Below are 23834 nucleotides of genomic sequence, written 5' to 3'. Positions count from 1 at the left end.
GAGTTGATCAGACATCCTATATCTTGTTAAAACAAAGAACAAACTTGCATTTCTTGTACAGGCAGAATCAACTAAAGAAATGTTTTGTACATCAGTTCCTTTTCTTCAGTACAAGGTATATGATACAATTTTTAGCTACAACTGATTACTCACAGCGCCAAGACGGGCGTACTGCTTGTTTGGCAATTGGCATACTGCTTGTTCTTCACCTCAGACGGGCGGCATTGCTGCAGTTTAACGCCAATTTTCGACATCTTTGCTGGGGCTATGGATTTCAAGATAGACAAACGACTGCCCATTTTCAGGTTCATGTTCTTAAACAGCTTCATGATTCCTCATTGTTTTTTCAGACCATCAAGCCGGTCGATTAAGTCCAAAGCTTTGGTCCTATCCATCTGGAAGTCGATGACAGGAAGCATGGATGATCTCCTGAGTGAAAGCATGTCTTTCCTACTGCCACTGGTTGGAGATTGACTGTTGCTCTTTATCAGTCTAATCTGTTTGCTATGTCTTGACTTTGTGTCAAACTCTTGACTCTTGCTTATTCCAGGGACGAATTTCCGGAACTTAACATTCTTCAGCATATCCTTATCCTCTTGTGTGAGGATTGGCGATGAACTGTTCGACTTGTCTGGCATCAAGGTGATACCCTTTTGTGTTGGTGAACGGACGGGAGACTTGATGGGAGACCTTACACCTCCATTGGCATTTTTGGATTTACTGATGAGATGATGGAGCCACACGACAAGCTCAAGGATATGGCCATCAACCTTTTCCTTCTCAGCATGATATAGTGTTTCGATTCGGGTTAAGTCCATCTGCCCTGATAGCTTGCAGTTCAGCTCAGATCTGCATAGAATAATCAGATTGTCACTGAGAAGTAATAGTTTCTTCATTTTTATTCAAAACGTTTGTAGTCAGACACAAACCCTGTATTTGCCCACTCTCCAACCCAACCGAAGCCATGGTGTGCTCTGGGGTGAACAGACAATCATATTCTCAGTAAGAAATGGATAGTTTTTGCAATTGTAAGTAATGAGGTCACAGGCATGCAAGGATAGGATATATTACTTCGTTGTATTATTTGCAATAGGGACAAGCCATCGCAAAGTCTTCTCCATTTCAGCTTTGATTTGAGAAGCTGTAAGCTGCATCCATTTAGCACAACCATGTTATCATGTCAGACATATATGTACACTCATAATAATAGCAATCTGCAAGTGTTAACCTGCCTAGCATACCTCTTCTTTGAGTTCAAAGGATTGTAGCTTCGAACGGAGAGCTGATTTGATAGTCAGTGGCAAACCTTGGTATAGTGTATCCCTTGTAGTGGGAGGGATCAAACTTGATCGAGAAACCTGCCAGTTGATCAATCCTCGTTAAGATATTGTTTGCCAACAGGCAATAACCACATGAAGTTGGTATACATGGTTGAGATTGAAATATTGCAAATTGCTATTGATTATATTTCATAAGAAAATTACAATTGATTTACGATCATCGTAAAAGTAAGGCTCAATTCTCTAACAGAATCTATACTCATACATGGGACTTGTCATGTATATTTGCATTGGCAACTCATGACATTGCTGGTGTTGAAATATTGGTTGATTTATCTTCTAGATGACAAAATAGTAATTAAAAATTTAGAATGTTAAGCAGATTTTGTGAACTTACAAGAGTATCAATCTGATTGATGATATTTGCATAATGCAATGCAAGGCCTGCTGGTCCCAATCTATTGTGGTGTTTAGCTGGTTCTTGTGGCGCTTCACTGTCTGCAGTCAGATAGTAGCAAGAGCTTCTATATCATTGTCACAACAAATATAATTATGTAATGCTAATAATTATGAAGCCTTTTGCGAAGAACGTGACAATAAAATTATACCAGCGAGGCCAAAGGCATTATTGATCTCCAAATGTAAGAAATGAACAATGTCTACGAGCTTTTCCATCACCTGTGGAAAAGCATAATATTTTTCAGCATTTAAAGAATGGTTTTTTTTACTAAAAATTTAAAGAATGATATGACAATAGAATATGTGCGTAGTGCGGTCGGTGTGTTCAAACATGTACTCGTTGTAGTACCCAATGCCTTCCTTGAACCAACATTTTATAAACAAAGAAACTACTACAAACCTCTTCCAAATTCTTGGACCAAAGTGACCTCTTCTTCAGACTTTTAACATGCTTAGTTTGACTCTTGACATCCTGCTTTAGCATATGCAGACTATCACCTGAAAATGAACAGAAATTTCTACCTTAGTTCATTAGAAACAAAGTCAAAATATCAATTTATCCATACAGTCATTACAAGTAAGGTAATTTTAATTCTACTTACAAATCCTTGACGTGCATGGTAAGTTCTATGTTTTAACTTTTATTCATCAAAACGAAAAATTAAAGGACTACCATGGGGATAATATTTTGAGGAAAGGAACAGTAGTCTGATAGATGACAACATAAGAATTACTGAACTAGAAAACTATAACTGTATATTCACAAAAGGGAGCATAAATATATAACCGCCTTGCTCCTCAAATAACTAAAGAACTGGAGCTGAGTGTTTCATATGACACACAAAGTTGTTTATAGTGCAGTCAGGCCACATGAGTTTAAGTACAGTTCATAAAACAGAAACAAAACTGACCTCTTGAACCCAAACCATCCAGTTCTTGCTGTTTACGACGACAGTCTTGTTCAAATCTATCCAAAGTATGCAATTCATGATATAATTCCTAGGAGAAAAGAAAGAAAGAGAAGCGAGTCAGTGATGTGAAATCTATAACCAGAAGTCCAGAAATAACACGAATCAGTGCACAGAAGGCAAACGGTGCTAAATACCAACAAATCTCAATCTTATTAAGGATGTTAGGATCCAAATAAAAGTATACTACTGCCTCTACTTTGTCATTTCCAACATCGACAGTCTCAAATAGCCATGCTTGGAGGTCATTTTTGTTTCTAATTAAATGGAAGCACACTGAAATTTAAGGATATGATGCTAACAAAGAAATATGGTGACAAATCTATCAGTATCATTTTCTTGTGACATGAATGAATGAACTAGTGTATGTTACTATTACTAATATTAGTGGTCCAAGTTAAAAATACCCACTGTACCCATTGTTAGGATGTAAAACAAAAAAGAATGCAGATACTACTAATGAGTGCTATTTTCCACCATAATGTTCTGTTGCAAACTCAAAAGTTATTTAATAAACGTGTATTTCATGATGCATAAAACCGTATATTTCATTATGGATAAAACCAAAAGGGTTTCTTCATCTGTTCTAGCCTTCTAGGATTAATGGCGTTTAGAATCAGAGGACTGTAGCAGTAAAATACCAAACCTATTGCAAAAACTCTGAGCTATGGAACAAATATAAATGTTAACAACTACAAAGACCCACAGATTCTCAGCCAAAAAGAAAAAAAAATCTGGCAGAGAATGCTACAAAGTTTTTTTTTTTTTGTTACTTTAGAGCTAAAAAATTACTTTGGGGCTGCAAAATTTGAATTGAGACTGCCTAAATGTGAGCATATGCAATCTTTCTAATGGGTTTGTTAATCCTTACAGCTGTATATTGCACACAAATAATCAATTGCTGCATCACTGATTCTGCATCTTCTTTCAGGCGATGCTGAGGAGTTCGTTCCGATGCCAATCTAGTATAATCAATACAAAAAATAAATTAGTGCCTTAAAATAAACCTTCATTAAATACAAGGCAGAAATCAAACTGCACTTTTCAAAGTAGCGGTCCAAGCTGTGCCATTGAGGATTCTTGCAACGATTTCCAAATCGAACAACTTCTTTTGAAAAGATTTCTAACTCTTCCCTGTTAGAACCAAACAATTAGCACTTGATACAACTTACAACATTAAAAGAAAGGTTATAGTACAGTAACCTGGATACATATCTGGTAGGATAATATTTATAATGGGCATGATAGAAAAGACTGGGGAGCACAAAACCATTATTTACCTTTTGTCAGTTGCTGCAATCTTGTGTAATTCATCCATATCTTTGGATATAAGGTGTTGAACACCTTCTGAATAAAGCACCACTTCTTTGAGGTGCTTTATGTTGGTCTTTGAGAGTGCACGCATTAGATTGGAACCTTTAACAATAGTATTTGCCACCTCGAAAGCCAAAATAGATATTTTATCTCCCTTTGCTGCCGATATAAAACCACTGCTAGTATTTAAACTTGACATGCTACTACCAAGCGTATCTAGAACCTCCACTGCTTTTCCAAGACCAACAGTGCCAGCCCTGCCTAAAAGGGAGCTCACTTCTGAAACCTGTTTAGCAAGTAAGCATTAAGACTGATTTTTTTCTAGATTAAAACCATTAAGAATGATAGATTGAAAAATTAATAATGGTAGATAAAAAATCTGTCATCGAATCAAGGTTCAAAGCACTTGAAGGGAAATGTACAATAAGGAATAGTCTGTCAAATTACATAACAAGAACAGGATTATTAAAACTGCATCTTTTCTGGATATATATATACAATAGCCATTGTCAAAACAATAGCTGGATTGTTTTCATTGAAACATATGCAGACTAGAAAAGTAATCCCAATAGACCATTCAAAGTTCAAATAAGGGAAAATTAAGAACAGTTTTGGGACAGTGTGGGAACAATGAACAGATTCTGCATGAAGCAATGCAGATCGCTGTTGAGTTTACTGTATGAGATGACATGAAAGTTGTTTTTGGTACTTACATGCAGGATATGCTGAGATGGTATTTAGCTAGTAAGTGAGATCTTTTTATGGTTGTAATGAAAATTGCAACTAATTGCCACTTTGCCAGTAATTACCACTAGTCACAACTCACAATCATGGTTGGTCAATGAGTGCTCCAACTTCAGAAGGAGAGGCATACAGAGATTAAAAATGGTCAAAGGATAGTTATATACCAACTGAACGATAACGATTCTGTTGATATCTCTATAACACCATAGGAATAACAAATATCACTGCGACCTAACACACTGGCAGTTAACAATATGTGCTACATTGCGGACTAATTCATCGTAAGTTAAATAAATGGCATAAGAATATCCTTCCAACCTTTGCAGCACCGGCCTTAGTCTTGCCCAAACCAGCCTTCTGCGACAGAGTCCGGGCCAGTTGTGGTGTCCTAGACCCGGCCTGACCGGCATCTGCACCATTGTAAACAGCAAGCCCGGGAACAACGCTCTCCAAGAATGCAAAAGACTGCTGCTGGTCTTCCACCCGCTTCGCCGTTGCCTCTTCAACCACAGGCGACTTAGCCCGCTTTGTCAAGGCAGGCTCAGGATCAACTATCTGGTCCCGAACAAGCGTGGTGTCGCTCGGGGACTTGTCTACCGCTGAAACCTTTGAGCAGAGGCCACCCATCCCCTTCCCTAACAATAATCCTGATCTCCACCTAGTCCTAACCAAAATTCTCACCTTATGTGCACCAAATTAGTACCTAAAAGAATTGTCTTCACCTCTATTTACAGCAATCTAGATAATCCCATTCCTACAACCTCCCAGGATTCCCCAATCACAGCCTACAAACAAGAACCACCCGCAAAGGGACTCAAAGTCCACCAAAAACTAAGACCCAAATCAACCACGCCCAAACGAATCAGGTCAGCACGAGGGTTCCCACGAAGAGCCGTCCCAGCAACTCCAATCCATGAAACCAGCGCCCCTGCAGAAGCCAAGCCGCACAATTCGTCATCAGCAAAAGATGTGAGATCTTTTCCCTGTAATTTGAGCGTCAAAAGCTGCAGCAACGAACCTGGCGCGGACCGATCGGGGATCGCGCGAACCGCGGAAGCGCCAGAGATCGCGCCTTGCTGCCGGGATTTGGTGGATTTTGGGAATGAGAAGGGGAGGAGGAGGAGACGAACGAGGAGAGCTTTTTTTTTTTTCTGGGTGCTGTTGCGGTGAGCCGGTGAAGCAAGTAGTAGCAGAGTCTACTCAACTCCGGCGGCGCAGCAGGTCAAGCCGGAATAATGCTACTGCCACCCAAACACCAAGTACACGCAACTGACAGCGAGCCCGAGCTCAGGAGTTCGAGGTGGAGCTCGGTGCAGACTCGAGCCTAGTATTCGAGCTCGGGTCGTTTGGATATCGGGCCGGGCCCGAACCAAGCCTAGCGCGAGATCTACTCGTGTAGCTCGCGAGTGTCGAGCTTCTTTTTCTATTGACAAAATTTGCAAAATATATTTTGACTAAACTATTACTCCTATTCCTACATATTTAAAAAATATGTAGCACAAAGCTACAGATTTAAAATATCGTATCACAAAACTACATATTTAAAATATCGTATCACAAAACTACAGATTTAGTGATGAAGTTATCAAATAACTACAAATTTTAGAGTTGATATCATAGTACTGTCAAGGTTATAAAAGTTGTAGTTCTGTGATAAAACTGATATAAATCTATAGTTTTTTCATATGATATTTTAAATATGTAGTTTTGTGAAAAAAAAATGATGTTAAATATGTTGTTTTTTGATACACGTTCTTAAATATTTACTTTTATAATAAATGGATCAAAATACCTATAGTTCTGTAAAAATTACTTCTTATTTTATTTTTTGACAGCCCCTACACGCAGCTCAACAGTAAGCATTCTCTTTTATTCTTCTTTTTGTCTTAAGAATAAAATCCCAAGCCTTCAATCTTCACCATCTTCAGGCTAGTATAAACTACTCCCTTAGATTTTTAATGTACAAGACCATTGAATGTTGGAAATAGATTTGACTGTTCGTTTTATTTAAAAATTTGTATAAATATAAAAAACTATATTTATAATAGTAGAGTAAATTGTATCAGCATTACACGAATATATCAAGTGGGTGCAATCTAGTGTATGAACTTGTAAAATATTCATTTTGGTACATAAACTTATCTTGCGCGTGTGAATTAAAGTCAAAAGGACATTACATGACTAATTTTGTTGATTTAGGTGCTGATTAGGATACTACGTAAACATATATATATATATATATATATATATATATATATATATATATATATATATATATATATATATATATATATATATATATATATATATATATATATATATATATATATATGAGAAGGATATGAGAAGGTTGCTACTTAGACATACACCTGTTCAATAAAAAGATAGAATGAGATATAGTGATTCTAGAGAAAAATATAAAAAACCGAGCAATGATACAAGGGTTAGAAACATACAAAAATTCAAGATAAAGTAGAGAAGAAATTTATAAATATAGCATGTGTTATGCATACTCACTATATTAATGCACGCCACATCCTAATCAACATCAACTAGGTAAAATTAACCTTGCCAAGCCATTTTGGACCTAGTTCCCACGGATTAGATAAGTTCGTGTACCAAAACGACCATTTTACAGGTTCATGCACTAAATTATACCCATCTAACAAGTTTACGTACCACTAATGCAATTTACTCTTTATAGTATATTTAATAATAAAACAAATCACTACAAAATAAATAATCATTATGTTATATTTTAGTTAAACGAATCGTTAAAGAAATAATTAACTATTTGCTACTCTTACAAGTGGTGATAAAGGATTTACTACTGGACCTACATGTCATATACACATGAGAGCCCACATGTTATAGATAGCGAGTGATAAATCCTTAATTGCCACATTTTAAAAGTTAAAAAAAAATTAAATGTCCCACGGTTAAACATGTGCGGCTAAAATAGAGTGCATATTCCCAGGACCTGTTAGCTGGTTTTCCAAGCTTCTGATTTCTAGTTTATTTTCTGGATTCTACACCTACTTGTTTTTAAAACCTAGACTCTAAGAGAAAGTGTAGCAGCTAAAAACTTTTCCAAACATGCCCTCAAACTCCCAGCACAAACTAGACAGACTAATGCAAGTTAAGGTTGCCATTAATTTAAGTTGTACAGTACTACTAAATGTGATCTCATGTCTCTCTCGTCGGGCTGAATGCCCTTAATTAGTCTTCAATTGGCGCCTTGATCCATAATGCTTGGCACATGGCTGCGAAGGAGATGGCCATGAAGAGCTAGCAATGCTTTGCACATGTCGACTAAACAATCGCTTTCCCTAAACGAACGTGATTAGCACGTGCCACTGCGTTTAATCGACTTGAAATATGGAGAAAACGTGCTGCATGCGTGCAGACCGACCTGAGAACATTTTATAAAGGAGAAGAGATCTCGAGGTAGAAAGCAGGGACATTGTAGAAGAACATTCACCTTTCGAGGAGAAAAAGGCGCGAAATTAGTATTAGTTCTAGCTTGCATTGACCGGCTCCATGATCACTGTTCTGAACATTCGGCCGCATGGTCAGAGACTGTCAACAATGGTCGGGTGCTCTTGGTCACCATATCTTTTCTTTTTCTCCTTTATCTTTTACAAATTGAGCTTTGCGACCGATGAGCTCGCTTGGTTAGGTGAAGATTAAGACAACTAGTGGTTGTTGTAGATCCTGTTTGAAGAAGTTTAAGATTTTAAGAAGCGGTAGGTTGATAATTTAAAAGGCTGTGAAACTTAACTTTTAACTTCTGGTTTATTTTCTAGATTATAATTTATTAAAAGGTTGATAACTACAGGTTATCAAAATTTAAATGAAAAGTTGAACTGTCTTGGAAAAAAAATTGATTCCAAAAGAAAATACAGCTGTCAAAAGCTCTCCAAACATATCCGTGTGCACTTTCTAAAAAGCTAGCCGTTCATGTCCAAATCAGCTGTAAACTGCATGCAAAAGCAATGGGGTAATTGGATTAGCGTACGTACGTAGAGGAAGCAAATAAAGCGATGACGGCATCGGATTTCTGGCCGTTGCCGTTGCCGTGTTTTGGGGGGGTTTTGCCGGTCGTTTTCTCCGGCTGCTTTCTACCCTCCATTGAACGGACAAGGTGATGGAGGAATTGAAGGACACCATTCTGTACGTTAACTGGTACGACCAGCCGGAAGCCCGGAATCAAAGCATGTGTCTGACCGGTGAAGTTGAGACCAACGATGTGGAACATTCCTACATACCCATGGACACAAGGGGCATGTTGGTTCTGGAGTGAAGTTGTGGAGCAGCATTAATCTAGCTTCACCTCTCTGGTCTATTTTGTAAAAGCGCTTATATTTTAGGTGGAGCTGGAAAAATTTAGTTGGGCTCCAGCTCCAAAAACTCTGCCATACAGACCATAGACCAGAGAGGTGAATGAGATTAGGAGCCAGGGCCATTTTTTCACAGGAATGTCACCAACCCAAGCACAGTAAAATAGATGATTATGGCTTTGGGCCAATCACCAAAGCAACATTTTAGGATAGCCCAGATAATTTCCAAGTGATAGGCCTTCCCAAATTGGCCTGAGCCCATGGTGCAGCGATGTTCATTCGTCGTCTTCCTTTTTCCTCCTTTCAAATCCATTGTTTCCCAAAGTTAAAACCAACCTCTCTGTTCTTGAGAAGAAATAAAGCCAGCAAGAGGAACAAATGCATGACCAATCATGGCAACCTTGATGACAAACAAACGGCAAGTACTGAAGCATCTTTCCCAGAAATGTCAAAGAGTTCCGGATCATCTAACAGAATGTAGTCAGCAACCAACATAACGATACAGATACCAGAACTCAGACAAACGGAAGCTGACGCTACTACAAAACATGGAACTCGGAAAGGGTGGAAGATGATCATTTACAAAAGATGGAGATGCGGTGGCAGACTATCTTACATCAGTGGCTAACATACCTAGGTTTAACTTAACGCATAGGCCCATTTACAAGGTCAGTGAGAGTGGGATTTGTAAGATCCTACGTTCATTCTGGAGCTGAAATCCTATGTCGAGAGATAGGAAGACATGGCTCTTCTGAAGTTCAGATTCATAGCAGATCCTGAGAAAGGGTTTCTTCCATCAGGAACCCACAATCCGCCTTTGTGAGGAAGCATGATCTGTGGATTGATACGGTTCTTGTCAGTGCTTGTTTGTTCAGATGGAGCTTCCTTCTTTTTCTTCACAAATTGAAAGAATTCTGCAACTTGCTGAGCATATCTGTGTAGGCAAACAATGCAATGAGTCAATGAGAATGCTAAAAATTTTCAGATGAATATGCAAGGCCTTACACGACCTACTTTTTGATGTTGGCATCCAATAACTGATAAATAAAACTGCATTATAAGGGTAAAAAGAAGCTCCATCTCGTAAACAAGTAGGCAGAGCCTCCCAAAGCAAGTACTTAAAAGATAAAAATCAATGTTATGGACAAAAGTTAAGATAAAAGAAGGTTTGCAAACTTACTGCCGTTTAGCTTCTATATCTTTGTTGAAATCAATGTCAGGTTCACAATCCAAGACCAGAGCAGGGACCTACATAGCAAAAAGGGCACCATTATGTAACTATGATGCTTGATACTGGAGCTTTCAGAGCAAGCTAAGGTCAGCAAAAATACCTTCTGGATGCTTGAGTGCATGTGATCTCCTTCCAAGTAAAAGACACGATCTCGAATTGCTGGAGGCAAGGAACCTTCCAAATGTGTGGGCAGCTGACTGACAGATAACACACCAGTACCTCCTCCTTTTGAAGGAAGCAACCAGCTCTCGTGTTTCTCATGCAAACCTTGCAAGTAGTCAAGAGTAACACCACCTTCCTCTGCTCTTTTCCGGAGCATCATTCTTTTGTGGCAAGTATCTGGGCTAGCTCTTAGATAGATAAATCCATCAGGGATAAGACCTGGAAGCGATGACACAACAGGATCAAACCATGAGTCGTAAATGCTGATCTCCATCTCATTCATCCAGTTAGCTTCATGAACAGCACGAACAAATACCTAGTGCATAATGAAAGAATAGTTTAGTCACACAAAAGAGGAAAAAAAATTGCACCAGAAGGAAACTACAGTGTTCTGTTCAATTGCTGAACTAGTATTTGCAAGTACGATAAACTCACCATCCTATCACTGAAAACACTTCTTTCCATCAGTCTGAGAGGTTTTATTCCACCTGAAGATTCCCTTTCTTGCATGACCCTTGTCACAAACACATAATTTTGAAAGGTATAGGCATACCTATGTGGCTCAGCATAGAAAGCATCCAATATATTGAAGTGGTCAGGGCCAATATCCTGCCACTTAGCAACAGGTTCAGGCACTATTTCTACAAGATCACGCAGTTCGATGGTCTCATTAGCTATTCTTTGGAGAAAGGTAGACTTCCCAACACTAATATTCCCTTCCACGCAAAAGGTGAGCCTCTTCTTCTGAGAAGCCTTAGATGAGTCTGCATCCTTCAGCTCCTCATCAACACTCTCCTTAATGAAAGAAGTTATACTCTCAGCATGGTTCTTATGAATGATGCCAACCGAGCTCTGTAAAAACTCAACCATCTTCTCGCTATATTTTCCAAAGAACTGCACATGCACCAGGAAAAAAATGGTCAGGAAAATATACTACAAACTTCGATTGGATACTTGTACCATCAATCAATAGTTATAGTGTTCTGCAACTAAACCCAAAACAAGAAAAAATGAATCTCCGGTGTCACAGCATCTAACACAGACTTAATATACAGAGACGTAGATCGACTGGCAATATCATAATTGGAGAAAACTGTCATAGACTGAATGAGCATCGTGGACTCGTGGCATCATGCATAGCATAGCCGCATAGGCGATTCATGAATGGGCTACAGGAAAATAAGACCAAATTGGATATCATGGGCTACCTTTTTTAAAAAAATACATCAGATCATAAATGCTTTCAAGACACATTCCTTTCCAGCTGCCTTTATGTTTCACATTTGCTTTAGAGAAACAAGCCAGTACTCCGTATATACAAGTCCCTTTCTAACACTGCATCAGTTGGTTTAATCTTCTACTATGATGGTCAACTAAAGCTTTGAAACAGTAAACAGGCACAGCATAGGATTCTTTTTTTTTTGCGGTATATATAAAAAATGAACTTATTATAAATATGACAAGCATACTACAGGAGCTGTCAATATAAATGGTAAAAAAAAATGCATACTGTTTTTTTTTTTTGAAAATTCACCAGGGGGGAGAGTTTCCCCACCTGAATATATTAAAGAAGAAATAAAGGGGGAAGGAGTGCAGTGTTCAGTTACACAATTAAGGAGCGAATACAAGTTGAGAAAAGGGATTTCCAAGAGGAGATTACATGTCGATCATCTATTTTAATTCTTTCAGCCCACAGGGAAGCATCATCAATGCATTTCGTGAGCAACCGACGGAGCGAAATTTCTTCTCTTCTAAAGACCACATCATGTCGATGAATCCATAAATTCCAGAAACATAGAAGATAGAAAACCTGAAAGTGTTTAGTTGGGATAGATGATGGGGGGGTGAGAGTTGAGACACTGGCAATAGATAGGATGTTAAGAGTGATCCCAAGGCTCGCCCAAAACTGCAGGGAAACAGGGCAGTGAAGGCATAGATGTGAGGCCGTTTCTTCAGTAAGGTGGCAGAGATCACACTCTGGAGACGGCACAATAGTTTTTTTGTGTAGATTCTTCTTAGTAGGGAGGCGATCCCTAACCAGTAGCCATGCAAAGAATTGGATCTTCAGGGGGGCCTTGTTTTCCCAGACAAATTTCCAATTGGGACAGGGAGGCTGTGAATCAAACTCAGCGAGATACAGGCGCTTAGTTGTGAGGAGACCACTTGATCCATGAGCATATCTCTCATCTGGCTGGCCGACGTTCACATCCCATCCCGAGATAGTTTGACATGACTGAGGTATTGTTCTTCTGCAACTGATGAGAGGCGAGGAGCAAAGTGCTGCCAGATGTCGGAGGATAGAACCTGATGAACAGAAGCATTTTTCACCAAGGAGTGCGTGTATAGTGGCTGCATTTTGTCGGAGAGGGTATAATCTCCACACCAGCGATCATGCCAGAAGGAGGTGCGACTTCCATCTCCAACAACCACCGAGGTGCGTGTCTGAAGGAGAGGGAGCAGGGTCATCAAAGAGTCCCAATGGGGGCCCAAAGGCAGATGATCCGCAAGGGCAGAATTTGAATGCTCTTCCCAGATCCATGATGCCCAGGGGGAGCAAACTGAGTGTAGATGATGAAGTCGTTTCACTAATAAAGCCTCATTTTGTTTGCCAATATTCTTGACTCCCAGCCCTCCCGCTTGCTTTGGAGGACAGACTGTGTCCCATGCGACAAGGCATCTCGCGCCACTGCAGGTGTCTTCCCCAGTCCAAAGGAATGCGCGCCTTTTCTTGTTAAGATCTTCAATAACACCCCTTTCGGGAGCATAAGTGCAGACATGGCATATACCGGAACAGCATCAAGAACTGTGTTAACCAAGATCAATCTTTCTGCATATGTGAGAAGGCGGGCTTGCCAGCATGAGAGGTATTTATCCGCACAAGATATCATCGGCTGGAGTTCACATCTTCTCACCTTAGATGGGGTAAGAGGCAATCCAAGATATGGCATTGGGAAACTATCGATCTTGCATTGGAGGATCTGGGCTAAAGCAGTAGTATCTTCATCAGAGGTATGCATAGTGATGAGTGTGCTCTTTGAGAAGTTGATCTTTAATCAAAAATCATACTGTTGGACGAGTTTATTAAGTTCATTCAGTGTTTGTGCACACAAACTCAAATGCTAGACTTACTGCATTACAGTCGTGTGGTTTTTATGCAGAATAACCAAACAATACAGCGATTCCACTGTTCCAGTTGGCTATAGAACAGATCAATGCAGTACAAAATACACGCAGAGCACGCACCTTATCCCGATAGAGCTGCTTAAGCTGCGCGACGCCCTCGAATCCGTTGTCCACGAGCTTCCTCTGGTTGCGAGGCCCCACGCCGGGGATGGAGAGGAGCTCCCCGCTCCCCGCCGCCGCCGCCGCCGCCGCGGCGCTCCCGCCGCCTCTGAGCCTCCTCTCCCCCGCCCTGCCCCTCCGCTTCTCCTCCTCCTCCTCATTCTCCGACTCCGACTCGCCGCCCCCACCGCGCCTCGCCAAGGCCTCCACGGAGCACGCCATCCCCCTCCGCGCCACTCCCACTCCCCCTCCCCCTCCCCCGACACCGCCGCCGCCGCACCGCAGCCACCGCGGCGGGCGGCGCGCGGCGAGGAGCGCGGCGGGGGAGCCGAGCCGCAGCGCCGGCACGGTGGCCATGGAGGCGGAGGAGAGGAGCAGCGGCGCGTCAATGATGGTGGCCTGGAGGAAGGAGAGCCTGTGCATCTACGGCGGTGGCGGCGGAGGTCATCAATGGGGGACTAGGGTTTGGAGGGGGGAGGGTTTTGGTGTTATCCCCTTGCGAGGCGAGGCGTCGTCGGGACTCGGGAAGCGGGAGCGGGAGGCAGAGCCGAGGCGAGGTTGCGAGGTGGGGAGTGCGTGCTTGTGACAGGTGGGCCCGGTCGTGGCCGTGGACCACGGAATACGGGCCGTCGGATTGTTTATTACTTCTCTCGTGGTGGGCTTGTCGCTGGATTGGCGCACCGGGTTTTCGGGAGGGGGCGTCCGTGGAATCGGTGCATGGGCTGTCTCCGGCGTGGATGGCGGCCTTTTCCAACCAGGCTTCACGAGCGGCTTCGTAGTGGTGCGCCGGTGGCCGGACGGGGCGCTGTAACCTCACCGGAAAAAGGCAGCAGCAACGGTATGGTCGGCATTGTGCCGTTGTCTGCATGTGTGGATGGGGGAGAAAGAAAGTGAATCCCCGGTATGCGTGCGCCATACTCGCAACTTGTGTACCATCATCAGAACCGAGCTACGCCAAAATACTACTACTCCACAGTTGGGATTCACCGGAATGCTACTTTGGGGTTTCGCCCGAACTGCCATTTTCTTTCAATTCTGAAAAATCAAAATAGTTTCTTTTTTGTCCCTTTCGTTCTATTTGTTGATCAAAATGCCCTTAGTTGAATCAAAGAAGATTAAATCATCAAAATATCCCCATCATCTGTTCTAGCAAGGTAGCAGCTGCTTGGGAGGCTAGAGTTCCCGTCGCCGCTCTGCTACTCGCGCTCGTTGGCCTGCCTCCCCGCCATCACCACCCGCCTCCCGTGCTGCCCCCTCGGAGGCGTCGCTCCACCGCCATGCATGTCAAGACATTTGGGAAATATGTACTATGTAATCTACATTTTTGAACTAATTGAATTGATTCAACCAGGGGGATTTTGGTCAACAAAGACGAGAGAAAAGGGACAAAACTATTTTTATCTTTCAGAATTGGAAGAAAATGGTATTTGGGTGAAGCCCACAATTAAGAGTAGCATTATGACGAATCCCAACTATGGTGTGGTATTTTTTACGAATCCTTGTTTCAATGATAGTAGAATGTTGATTTTCTCGGGTTTGTGAGGAGGAGAATGAGAAGATTGAGGCATTGTTTAGTTATCAAAACAAACTTTTCACACATCACAACAAATATTTGGACACATGCATGGAGTATTAAATGTGGATGAAAAAAAACCAATTACACAGTTTGAGCGTAAATTGCGAGACGAATCTTTTAAACCTAATTGTGCCAGGATTTGACAATGTAATGCTACAGTAAATATTTACTAATGACGGATTAATTAGGCTTAATAAATTTATCTCGTTGTTTCCTGGCGGAATTTATAATTTGTTTTGTTATTAGACTACGTTTAATACTTCAAATATGTGTCCGTATATCTGATGTGACAATCAAATCCAAAAATTTTCCCCAACTAAATAAGGCCTGAGAATATACAACTAGTTGAGTCATTAGTGTATGATTAATAGAGCATCAACTTTTATATAGAATTTTTTTTAAAAAAACACGTCGTTTAGAAAAAAAAAAAACTCCCTTATTGTGCTTGTCTCAAACATAGCATTCGGTGGGTGCAGACAGCCCACAAAGCCACAACCGTCGGTATTTAGAAGGAGACTATACTACTAGCCCAAATGTGCAATTGGCCCATCAAGATCAGCAATTTTGGCGAATGGCAATGCAGCTTGAGATAACAGTGCAAACATGTAATCTCTACAGCATATAGTTTTTGCGGTAGATTATGTACTAAATCTGTATAGTATTTATGATAGTACCATGGATTAAAACTATATAGTCTTTTTTAATAAACTTACCGTAGTTTTGAGGAAATATATTTTTCGAAATTAAGAAAAGGCACAATGTACGATTTGACCGTGGCAAAGGAAACGGAAAGAAGACAAACAATGTTTTTTCGTCTGATCTGGACGGTTTGTCGCTGAGCAAGAATCACCAGAAATGTGTTCTGTCACATTGTGATCATGAAGCGCTGTGCAAAGCAACAAAAATTGTTCAGCTCCGCGTCAGAGAGGAGAGAGGACCAGAGCTCTCAGCTCTGACTGTAGATCCGTGATCGCAAGCGTACGTGGACTTGGAACTCAATTTTGAGACGAAGTAATGTAATTTCACCCATTCACACAAGAAGCACAATTTTTTTTAAAAAAAACATCAGGCTTCTAATATGATAAGCACATAATCATTCGGTACTAACAAACATTCCAAATTTGCAAATGGCGACGGTTGGTTTATGATTTGTAAACCATTAAGACAGATATTATAATAAGGAGGCACTGGAAGAAGACTTGTGGCCAAAGAATAATTAATCAAACTCAAACTATATCTCCACTAGCAATTTCTCTCAAGCTGAAGAATTCTCTGGAAAGCAATATATATACTAATCCTAACTGATCACACAAGACCAATGCAAATGATTCCACACGACAGTACATGGCATTATCCTGTCATGATGATTTGGTCGGACACCAGACACCTCACACCCACAGATACATCCATCCTCCAAATGCTGCAAAACAACAAGATCGAACAGGTCGACGGCCGCAACGGATCATCAGGTTGGCATTAGCAAAACACAGTCATCATCATCAGCAATTGCAAGCTGGTTGGTAGGCAGTAGGCAGAGGCTATATGTTCGGTACTGTTTTCTGGTAAGCCCCAATAAAAGAGGCTCATATGCCGTGAACCACCACATAGTTTAGTAGCACTAAATGTTAATGAAATACACTATAGTCTATAGTATACCTAGCTTCAATCTATCCATCCAACTGTATATCTGCCTGCATTGTGCAGTACTTGCCGTCCTCGAGCACTCAGCCATCTTCATAGCAAGTGGATGCTAATGTAGCAATATATATACTCTCTTCTCTTCTCCCGTACGTGTGTGTGCGGTTGTGAGTAGTGTTTCTCTCTGGTTGTTGTGCAGTCATCAATCGCCATGATTCTTCTGCTCTCGTTTTCTGCAGCTCAGCAAACATGCATCCATCCACCTGCAAGGGGGCGGCAACGGCAACTACAAACCCTACAAGACGAGAGAGCTCGAGAGCCAATTGCAATGCAGTGCATGATGCTCGATCGGGCCAGCAGTTTGACCCGTCACCAACTGCAGAATTATGTAATGCGTCGATATGATCGAGCGCGAAACCGACCAACCGGCACCTACCTCTCTCTCGACCGATCGGTGGCTAGCTAGCTACTAGCTGCATTGCAGGCGGAGGATGGAATGGGTGGACGGACGGCCGGCCGGACGCGCGCGGGACGACGGCGATGGCTGGTGTGCGGCGCTTCCCGCCATTTATTGGGCACGCGCGCGCGCGCATGCGTTGCGTTTCGTTGGCCTGCTTTGCTTGGTTTGAATTGGTTGGCTGTTTGACAGTTTGAGAGAGCGACTGCTGCAGATGGAGTCATGTGTTGTTACTGCATGCCGATTGATTAAACTTCAGTAAATTCAGTCAAGAACTCAGAAGATAGTGTGTTTGTGCTGTGTTAATTTGATCGCAAGAAGACAACCAACCTGATTGCAGTGATCGTTTTCATTGCGCGCGGGCGTGCTGTAATTAAGCCTGTAACTGCTGTTAGGTAAACCTAAAACTTGGGTTCAAACATGCATGCATATATTGACCACTAGTAAGGCAGTAACCTAATACCGTAGATTTTTCTGTTGTTCAAGTTCAACAGAAAGGAGCCCTTTTGGCTTTTGGTGTGACTGTTGGCAATGCATGCATATATTGTTCACTATATTAATTATGTGCTACCAGTAATGTTCTATAACCATCGAAAAAAAACAAAAGGAATGTTTAGTCGATCACGCGCACAAGTAAGAACACTTGTTATTTGAAGGTAAATTATGAAGTACAAACTGATAGTATGTTCACAAACGGTGAATGTTTATTTTAAATCAACATTTTCGTATTTATCACATCTGATTTTTTTCCTATTTATGTTTTAGGAGTAAATTAAACCAAACTGAGAAAAAAAAAAACTCCTCTACAGACCGTCCCTTTTGGTTCGGCTCACATCTGACAGCCGAGATGCATGAACGAACAAGCTATGGATTAACAGCTCACTCTTGGTTCGGCTCCAAGCAGATGCAATGGATGAGCCCGATTGAGCCTTGTGTTCTCATTGCACCTGGCTGAAGCCGAGACGAGTGAGCCATTGGATCTATAACTTGTCCACACGTCAATCATATCTGGGACGTGGCTGCAGAGGAAGTTGTTTGCATCCCGACTATACCAATTATTTAAACCAAACTTGCTTTATGAACGTACTCCCTCTTCAAAAAATAATAATAATAAACCGTTCAGATTTATAGCTAAGATTTATTTAGATTTATAGTTAGTATTTGATTCTTTTTTGAATGGAGAGAGTAATATTTTCCCACAAGCATTGTCGGATCCACGACGATCCTGTTCATAGAGTTATTCGCATATAATTTTTCTTTTAAAGATAAAGTTGATGTTTATACTGTAAGAAAGTATACAAAACAAGAAAACTCCCTCCATCCCAAAATACATATGACTTATGAAGTTCTACACGGTGGTTCAGTAAGCAACTAGGTGGAATTAAATAGAGGATGTACTCCTACATTAAGAAATTAAGTTAATGAGAGACAATTATAACTGATTGAGTTAAAAGAAGTAGATGGATACTATATATTGTAATCAAGATTTGAACGCTATAAATTGTTACCTATATATTTTGGATTTTGGGACGGATAGAGTATTCATCTCCACCAGTTGTCCCTCTTTGCAATGGTCTAAATTCTAATCTGCTTGCACGCGCACTCATTCAATTGGTCGTTAAGCTCTTGTGCTACCATCTTAATAGTGCAGTGACAATAGATATGTGATTTAACTAAAAATATTTAGAGGTACATCTCTCACTCCAAATCTTGTTTTATTACGCTCTTGTGTTATCTTGACGACGCCGGACCCACGCTACCCATGCATCATTGCTGGTGGCCAAGCTCGCTGGGAATAGCTCATTTTGATCCCAATATTATCTTAAAAAAAGATTCCCTTATCTTTGGGTGGGTAACTGATGAAGTACGTACGTGTTGAAAACCTCGTTCAGATATTGTTATCCATGGTGGAAATTAGTTGTGCTATCTTGATGTTGATGATATTCCTTCTTGGTTTCTTGCCGGTGATAAGCACGCGGCCACGCAACGGTAGGTTTTGGCCGCAAGCTCAACAGTACGTACATAATTACCACATGCATGCACCTACCCGGCCGGACAACTGATCTCTCCGAGCAAGTTGCAGAGGTTGAGCTTAACTGTCGAAGACTTCTGGGTAAGGATCGGATAGCTATCTAACGCAGACTATTTCTCTCTTTTAGGTGGTGTTTTTTTTTCTCAGGATGAAGATTAAATTTTTTACGTAAAATGAGGTGGTATTAACGTATGATTGATTGAGTTTTAATTATTATAAACTTAAAAAATAGATTAATATGATATTTTAAAGTAACTTTCATATAGAAAGTTTTCACACGAAACACAAAATTTAATAGTTTGAGTTTGAAAAATACGTCACAAAAATCTTAATTTTCAAGAACGGGACCTTAATTTGCATGCCATTGCTTTCGCCAAAGATGCAAACCCTCCTCTAATTCCTTGTGAAAAAGGTATAGTAGGGGATTTTGCAGAATAATATTAATTCCCAACCGCTGACTCGCCAGCTTACGTACCTCTCGTCGATCGGCTCGTCGCGCGCTGTCTACTTGTTGTCTAGTAGCAGGCCACCACTGGATCGGAGGCCAGTCCATGACACGAACTGATCTTCACGAAGAAGCCTGCGCCTGCGTTGCCGGAATCTCCCGTGATATCTCTTCGACGCTTCGTGATCGAGCTCGTTTTTTTTTGCTAGCGTTTGATCGTTTCAGAGCTCGATCGGCGGCGGCGCGGCCGACGTACGTACTCGCCGTCGGTGTCGCACTGTACGTACACAGTTGTTAGGAATTCAGACACGCGAGCTCGATAATCCATCACTTGATCAGATTTTTCTTTTGTTTTATTAATTAATTGCGTCTTGTGATGCCATGTCGATCGGGCAGATCGATTACTATTATTCTACGTCCAAATTTGCGACTGCACGTAATTAACCCATTGTTTAATTTGTTTTAGAGCAGGTACAACAGCAGGCTATAAACCAGCTATAAATATATTTTAAAAAAAATAAAGGGAGAGAAAAGAGCAGCGGGCTACAGATATGTAGCCAGCTGCAGCACGAACTCTAAGACATAATATGTGTATGACATGTAAGATCAGTTATTAATAGTATAGTAAGCAATTATTATATGAATTGGTTATTATATTGGTCATAGATGATTTGAAATTAGTAGTTAGTTATACTATTAAACTTGCTCTTAATATTAAGCTCTATCCCGTTCTTCTGCACGAGCAACGAAGCTGCATGCATGATGCAGGGAGTACGCTAGCTAGTACGGGCAAGACGCATGGCCGATTGCGTATCATTGTTAATTGGTTGACCAAGAAAACGGTGGTACTTACTTCAGTTATCCACGGTGTTTTGTTCTTGTCTTGTTGCTGCCGCTGCTCAGAGTCAACGCGAGAGAAACGTTCTACGTGTTCATATCGTATAATTAACCAATTAGCGGCAACGTGTGCACCGAAACGTACCAGTCGTCTGCTGCAGAGTTGTTGCAGGCATCTGCTGCCTGCCTGCAGATGCAGGTTGGTCGCCGGAACCGGAAGATTCCGTCTCATGAGATATGTGGTCGCTGAGACTTCCAAATTCATTCACGACTCCGTTGACCGAGCAATGCCAATGAAGAATACAGTAATTGAAAAGACAGACGCGGAGCGCTAGGACTGTAAAACGTTGCTTTTTTTGCAAGGAGCAATTGAAATGTCGGATATCACAGTGATTATCTCGAGAAAATTCGATCCATAGCATAAGAAAAAACCCGGTACCAAAAAATAGCACAACAAATTTTTCACTTCGACTAAAAGCACAGGGCACCAATTTTCTTGCAATTCATAACACTTCCGTCACATTTGCCATCCAAACATGTGAGTTGACATGAAAAAAAGACTCATTTGCCTTTCTTCCCCGAGCTAGCGCTCTTCTCCCTCGGTGGCGTTGCCGCGCCTGTGTCACCGACGCTCGGCGAGATGACAGAGCTGAGCTTACCGCCCGCCCGCCCGCTCAGCCACTCCCGATCGGCGCCCGCCACCACGCCTCCCACCGTTGCCCGCACCAGATCCGCCGCGCCGCCGCTGGATTCGCGCGCGTGGGGTGGAGCACCGTCCAGATCTGCATGGGAGGAAGGCGGTGGAGACGTCTCACTTCCGGCCCGCCGGCTCCTGGCTGCCTACTCGTTGGCGGCGGTGCCGCCCGAGGTCACGAAGCAGACAAAGCCCGCCGCCCGCCCGCTCGCGAATCATCCCAACGTCCGCCAGCGCGCGCCACAGCCCTGCCTGCAGGTCATCATCCCCGTCGCCGTCGTCCCCGTCACTGTCATCGTCGTCGTCGTTGTCATGTGGAAGTAGCGGCAAGCCAGCGCCGCGCGGCGTGGTGGCGAGGGAGAGGTTGTTCTGCGGCGCCATGGGCCACATCCATCCATGCCGAAGCTAGTGGCACCCACGTCATCGTCGTCGTCCTCGTTGTCAAGCTGCCACCGGCGTGGGAGGCTCGCCCTCGATCAGCAGCGTAGAGTGCCAGACAGGGTCCACCTCGTCGGCAGCGGCGACGGTGAGCCACGCGCCCATGTTGTTGAAGAGCGCGTTCGCAGCTCGCTCGGTAGTGGCGGAGAGGCGAGGCGGTCTCCAGGCAAGCCGATGGCCGCCGCGCCGCCGTCCACGAGGGTGGGGAACGTGGGGAACGAAGGGCAAAGGTGTCCGACAAAAAAAATTCTCCACTACGATCTGACGCCGTTACTTCAAAATGTGACGGAAGTGCTATAGGGCGAAGAAAAATCGGTGGCCTATGCTATGGATCGAAAGTAGAAACTTTTTGTGCTATTTTTTGGTACCGCTTTTTTTGCTGTGCTATGGATCGAGTTTTCTCGATTATCTCAACACATATCATTCAATTCCAGAATTCCTAGCTACCTTCCGATATGATCGAGATTAGCAATCAGCAGTCTTATAAAAAAAACCGGAATTGCTAGATAATCTAACAGAGTTGAAGGTGTTTTCGAAGGGGCTGCTATATACTGGAATCTCGTTTCAAAACAGAATGATATTGGTTAGGTATCAGATCCTAATGCTTATCAGGTATATCATGCGATTCTACTATGTGTCAGGTGATACTTGGAAGGTATCAGATGATACCTATCAGGTATCATGCGATTCTTACCACGTGCTCCCTCCGTCCTAAAAAAGTGAATCTAGTACTGGATGCGATATATTCTAGTACAATGAATCTGGACAGATATATGTCCAGATTCATTGTATTAGGATGTGTCACATCCAGTACTAGGTTGGTTTTTTATAGGACGGATGGAGTAGAAAGTGATACCTACGAGGTATCAGGTCTTGATACCTAACCGGTATCGGGTGATACTTGTCAAGTATCATACGATTTTACCACGTGTCAGGTGATACTTGCGAGATACCATATGATACATATCAGGTATCATGCGATTCTTACCACGTAGAAGATAATACCTGCGAGGTATCAGGTCCTGATACCTAACCGGTATCGGGTGATACTTGTCAAGTATCATACGATTTTACCACGTGTCAGGTGATACTTGCGAGGTACCATATGATACATATCAGGTATCATGCGATTCTTACCACGTAGAAGGTAATACCTGCGAGGTATCAGGTCCTGATACCTAACCGGTATCGGGTGATACTTGTCAGTTATTATGCGATTCTACCACGTATCAGGTGATACTAGCGAGGTATTAGATGATCCTCGTCATCTCCACTGCACCGCATGCCCATTCCTCCCCCGGCGGCGCTCCACCACCACCAATGCATCGGCGCCCCAGCAGGAGGAGGAGAGGATCCCTTGGAGTACAAGCAGTACATCGTTCTCCTAAGGCCGCGACCGGACGACAACGCCGTTGGCATGGACGACGACGGCACACGACGGAGCTGGCACCTACCCTTCCTCCCCGGCAACACCACCGCCGATGGCAAGCCGCGGCTGGTCCGCTCGTACAAGCACGTCGTTGACGGCTTCACCGCCCTGCTGATGGAGGTCGATCGAGATGGAAGAGGTGTCCAAGAAGCCCGTCTTCTGGCGCTGCTTCTTGGACGGCATCGCTCGCTTGCATCCAAGCCCTCTAAAAAATTCATTCACTTGCATTGCTGGTTTAAGCAGGAAGGAGGATGGCAACCTTGCAGGATCCGGCCATGGCATTGCACACGACGGCGCCACCATTCTCTCTCCAATCCAATCCAATCCAATCCCTTCGTCTCGCATTGTTGCGGTGGACGAAAGAGGATTCTGTCCCGACGGGATCCCGTTGTTTAGCATTCCTTGTTTTCGAACCCTCACGGACCAATGCCTGCCATATCGTTTCTAACTACTCCCTTTGTTTCATATTATAAGTCGTTTTGATTATGGTTAAAGTCAAACTACTTAA

The 23834-nt window shown here is 42.4% G+C and overlaps 2 protein-coding genes across 2 annotated transcripts; both read right to left on the bottom strand.

Moving 5' to 3' along the window:
• Positions 1-3: 3 nt before the first annotated feature.
• LOC4338876 (protein PSK SIMULATOR 1) lies at positions 4-5994 on the bottom strand. Its single transcript, XM_015784366.3, has 13 exons — positions 5784-5994; positions 5084-5693; positions 3988-4307; positions 3749-3841; positions 3579-3669; positions 2651-2738; positions 2140-2237; positions 1889-1958; positions 1678-1778; positions 1242-1358; positions 1072-1148; positions 930-974; positions 4-849 (listed from the first exon to the last, which is right to left on the bottom strand). The coding sequence occupies exons 2-13, from the start codon at positions 5390-5392 to the stop codon at positions 336-338; spliced, it is 1923 nt and encodes a 640-aa protein (XP_015639852.1). The 5' UTR covers positions 5393-5693; positions 5784-5994; the 3' UTR covers positions 4-335.
• Positions 5995-9476: 3482 nt separating this feature from the next.
• wsl8 (white stripe leaf8) lies at positions 9477-14307 on the bottom strand. The gene is made up of 5 exons (NM_001381863.1): positions 13742-14307; positions 10934-11392; positions 10437-10814; positions 10286-10353; positions 9477-10039 (listed from the first exon to the last, which is right to left on the bottom strand). The coding sequence occupies exons 1-5, from the start codon at positions 14201-14203 to the stop codon at positions 9826-9828; spliced, it is 1581 nt and encodes a 526-aa protein (NP_001368792.1). The 5' UTR covers positions 14204-14307; the 3' UTR covers positions 9477-9825.
• Positions 14308-23834: the final 9527 nt, after the last annotated feature.

The sequence above is a fragment of the Oryza sativa genome, chromosome 5 (genome assembly GCF_034140825.1).
Source record: "Oryza sativa Japonica Group chromosome 5, ASM3414082v1".
Classification (NCBI taxonomy): Eukaryota; Viridiplantae; Streptophyta; class Magnoliopsida; order Poales; family Poaceae; genus Oryza; species Oryza sativa.
Note: the sequence above shows the minus strand (reverse complement) of the source record. Positions and strands in the feature narration are given on the sequence as shown.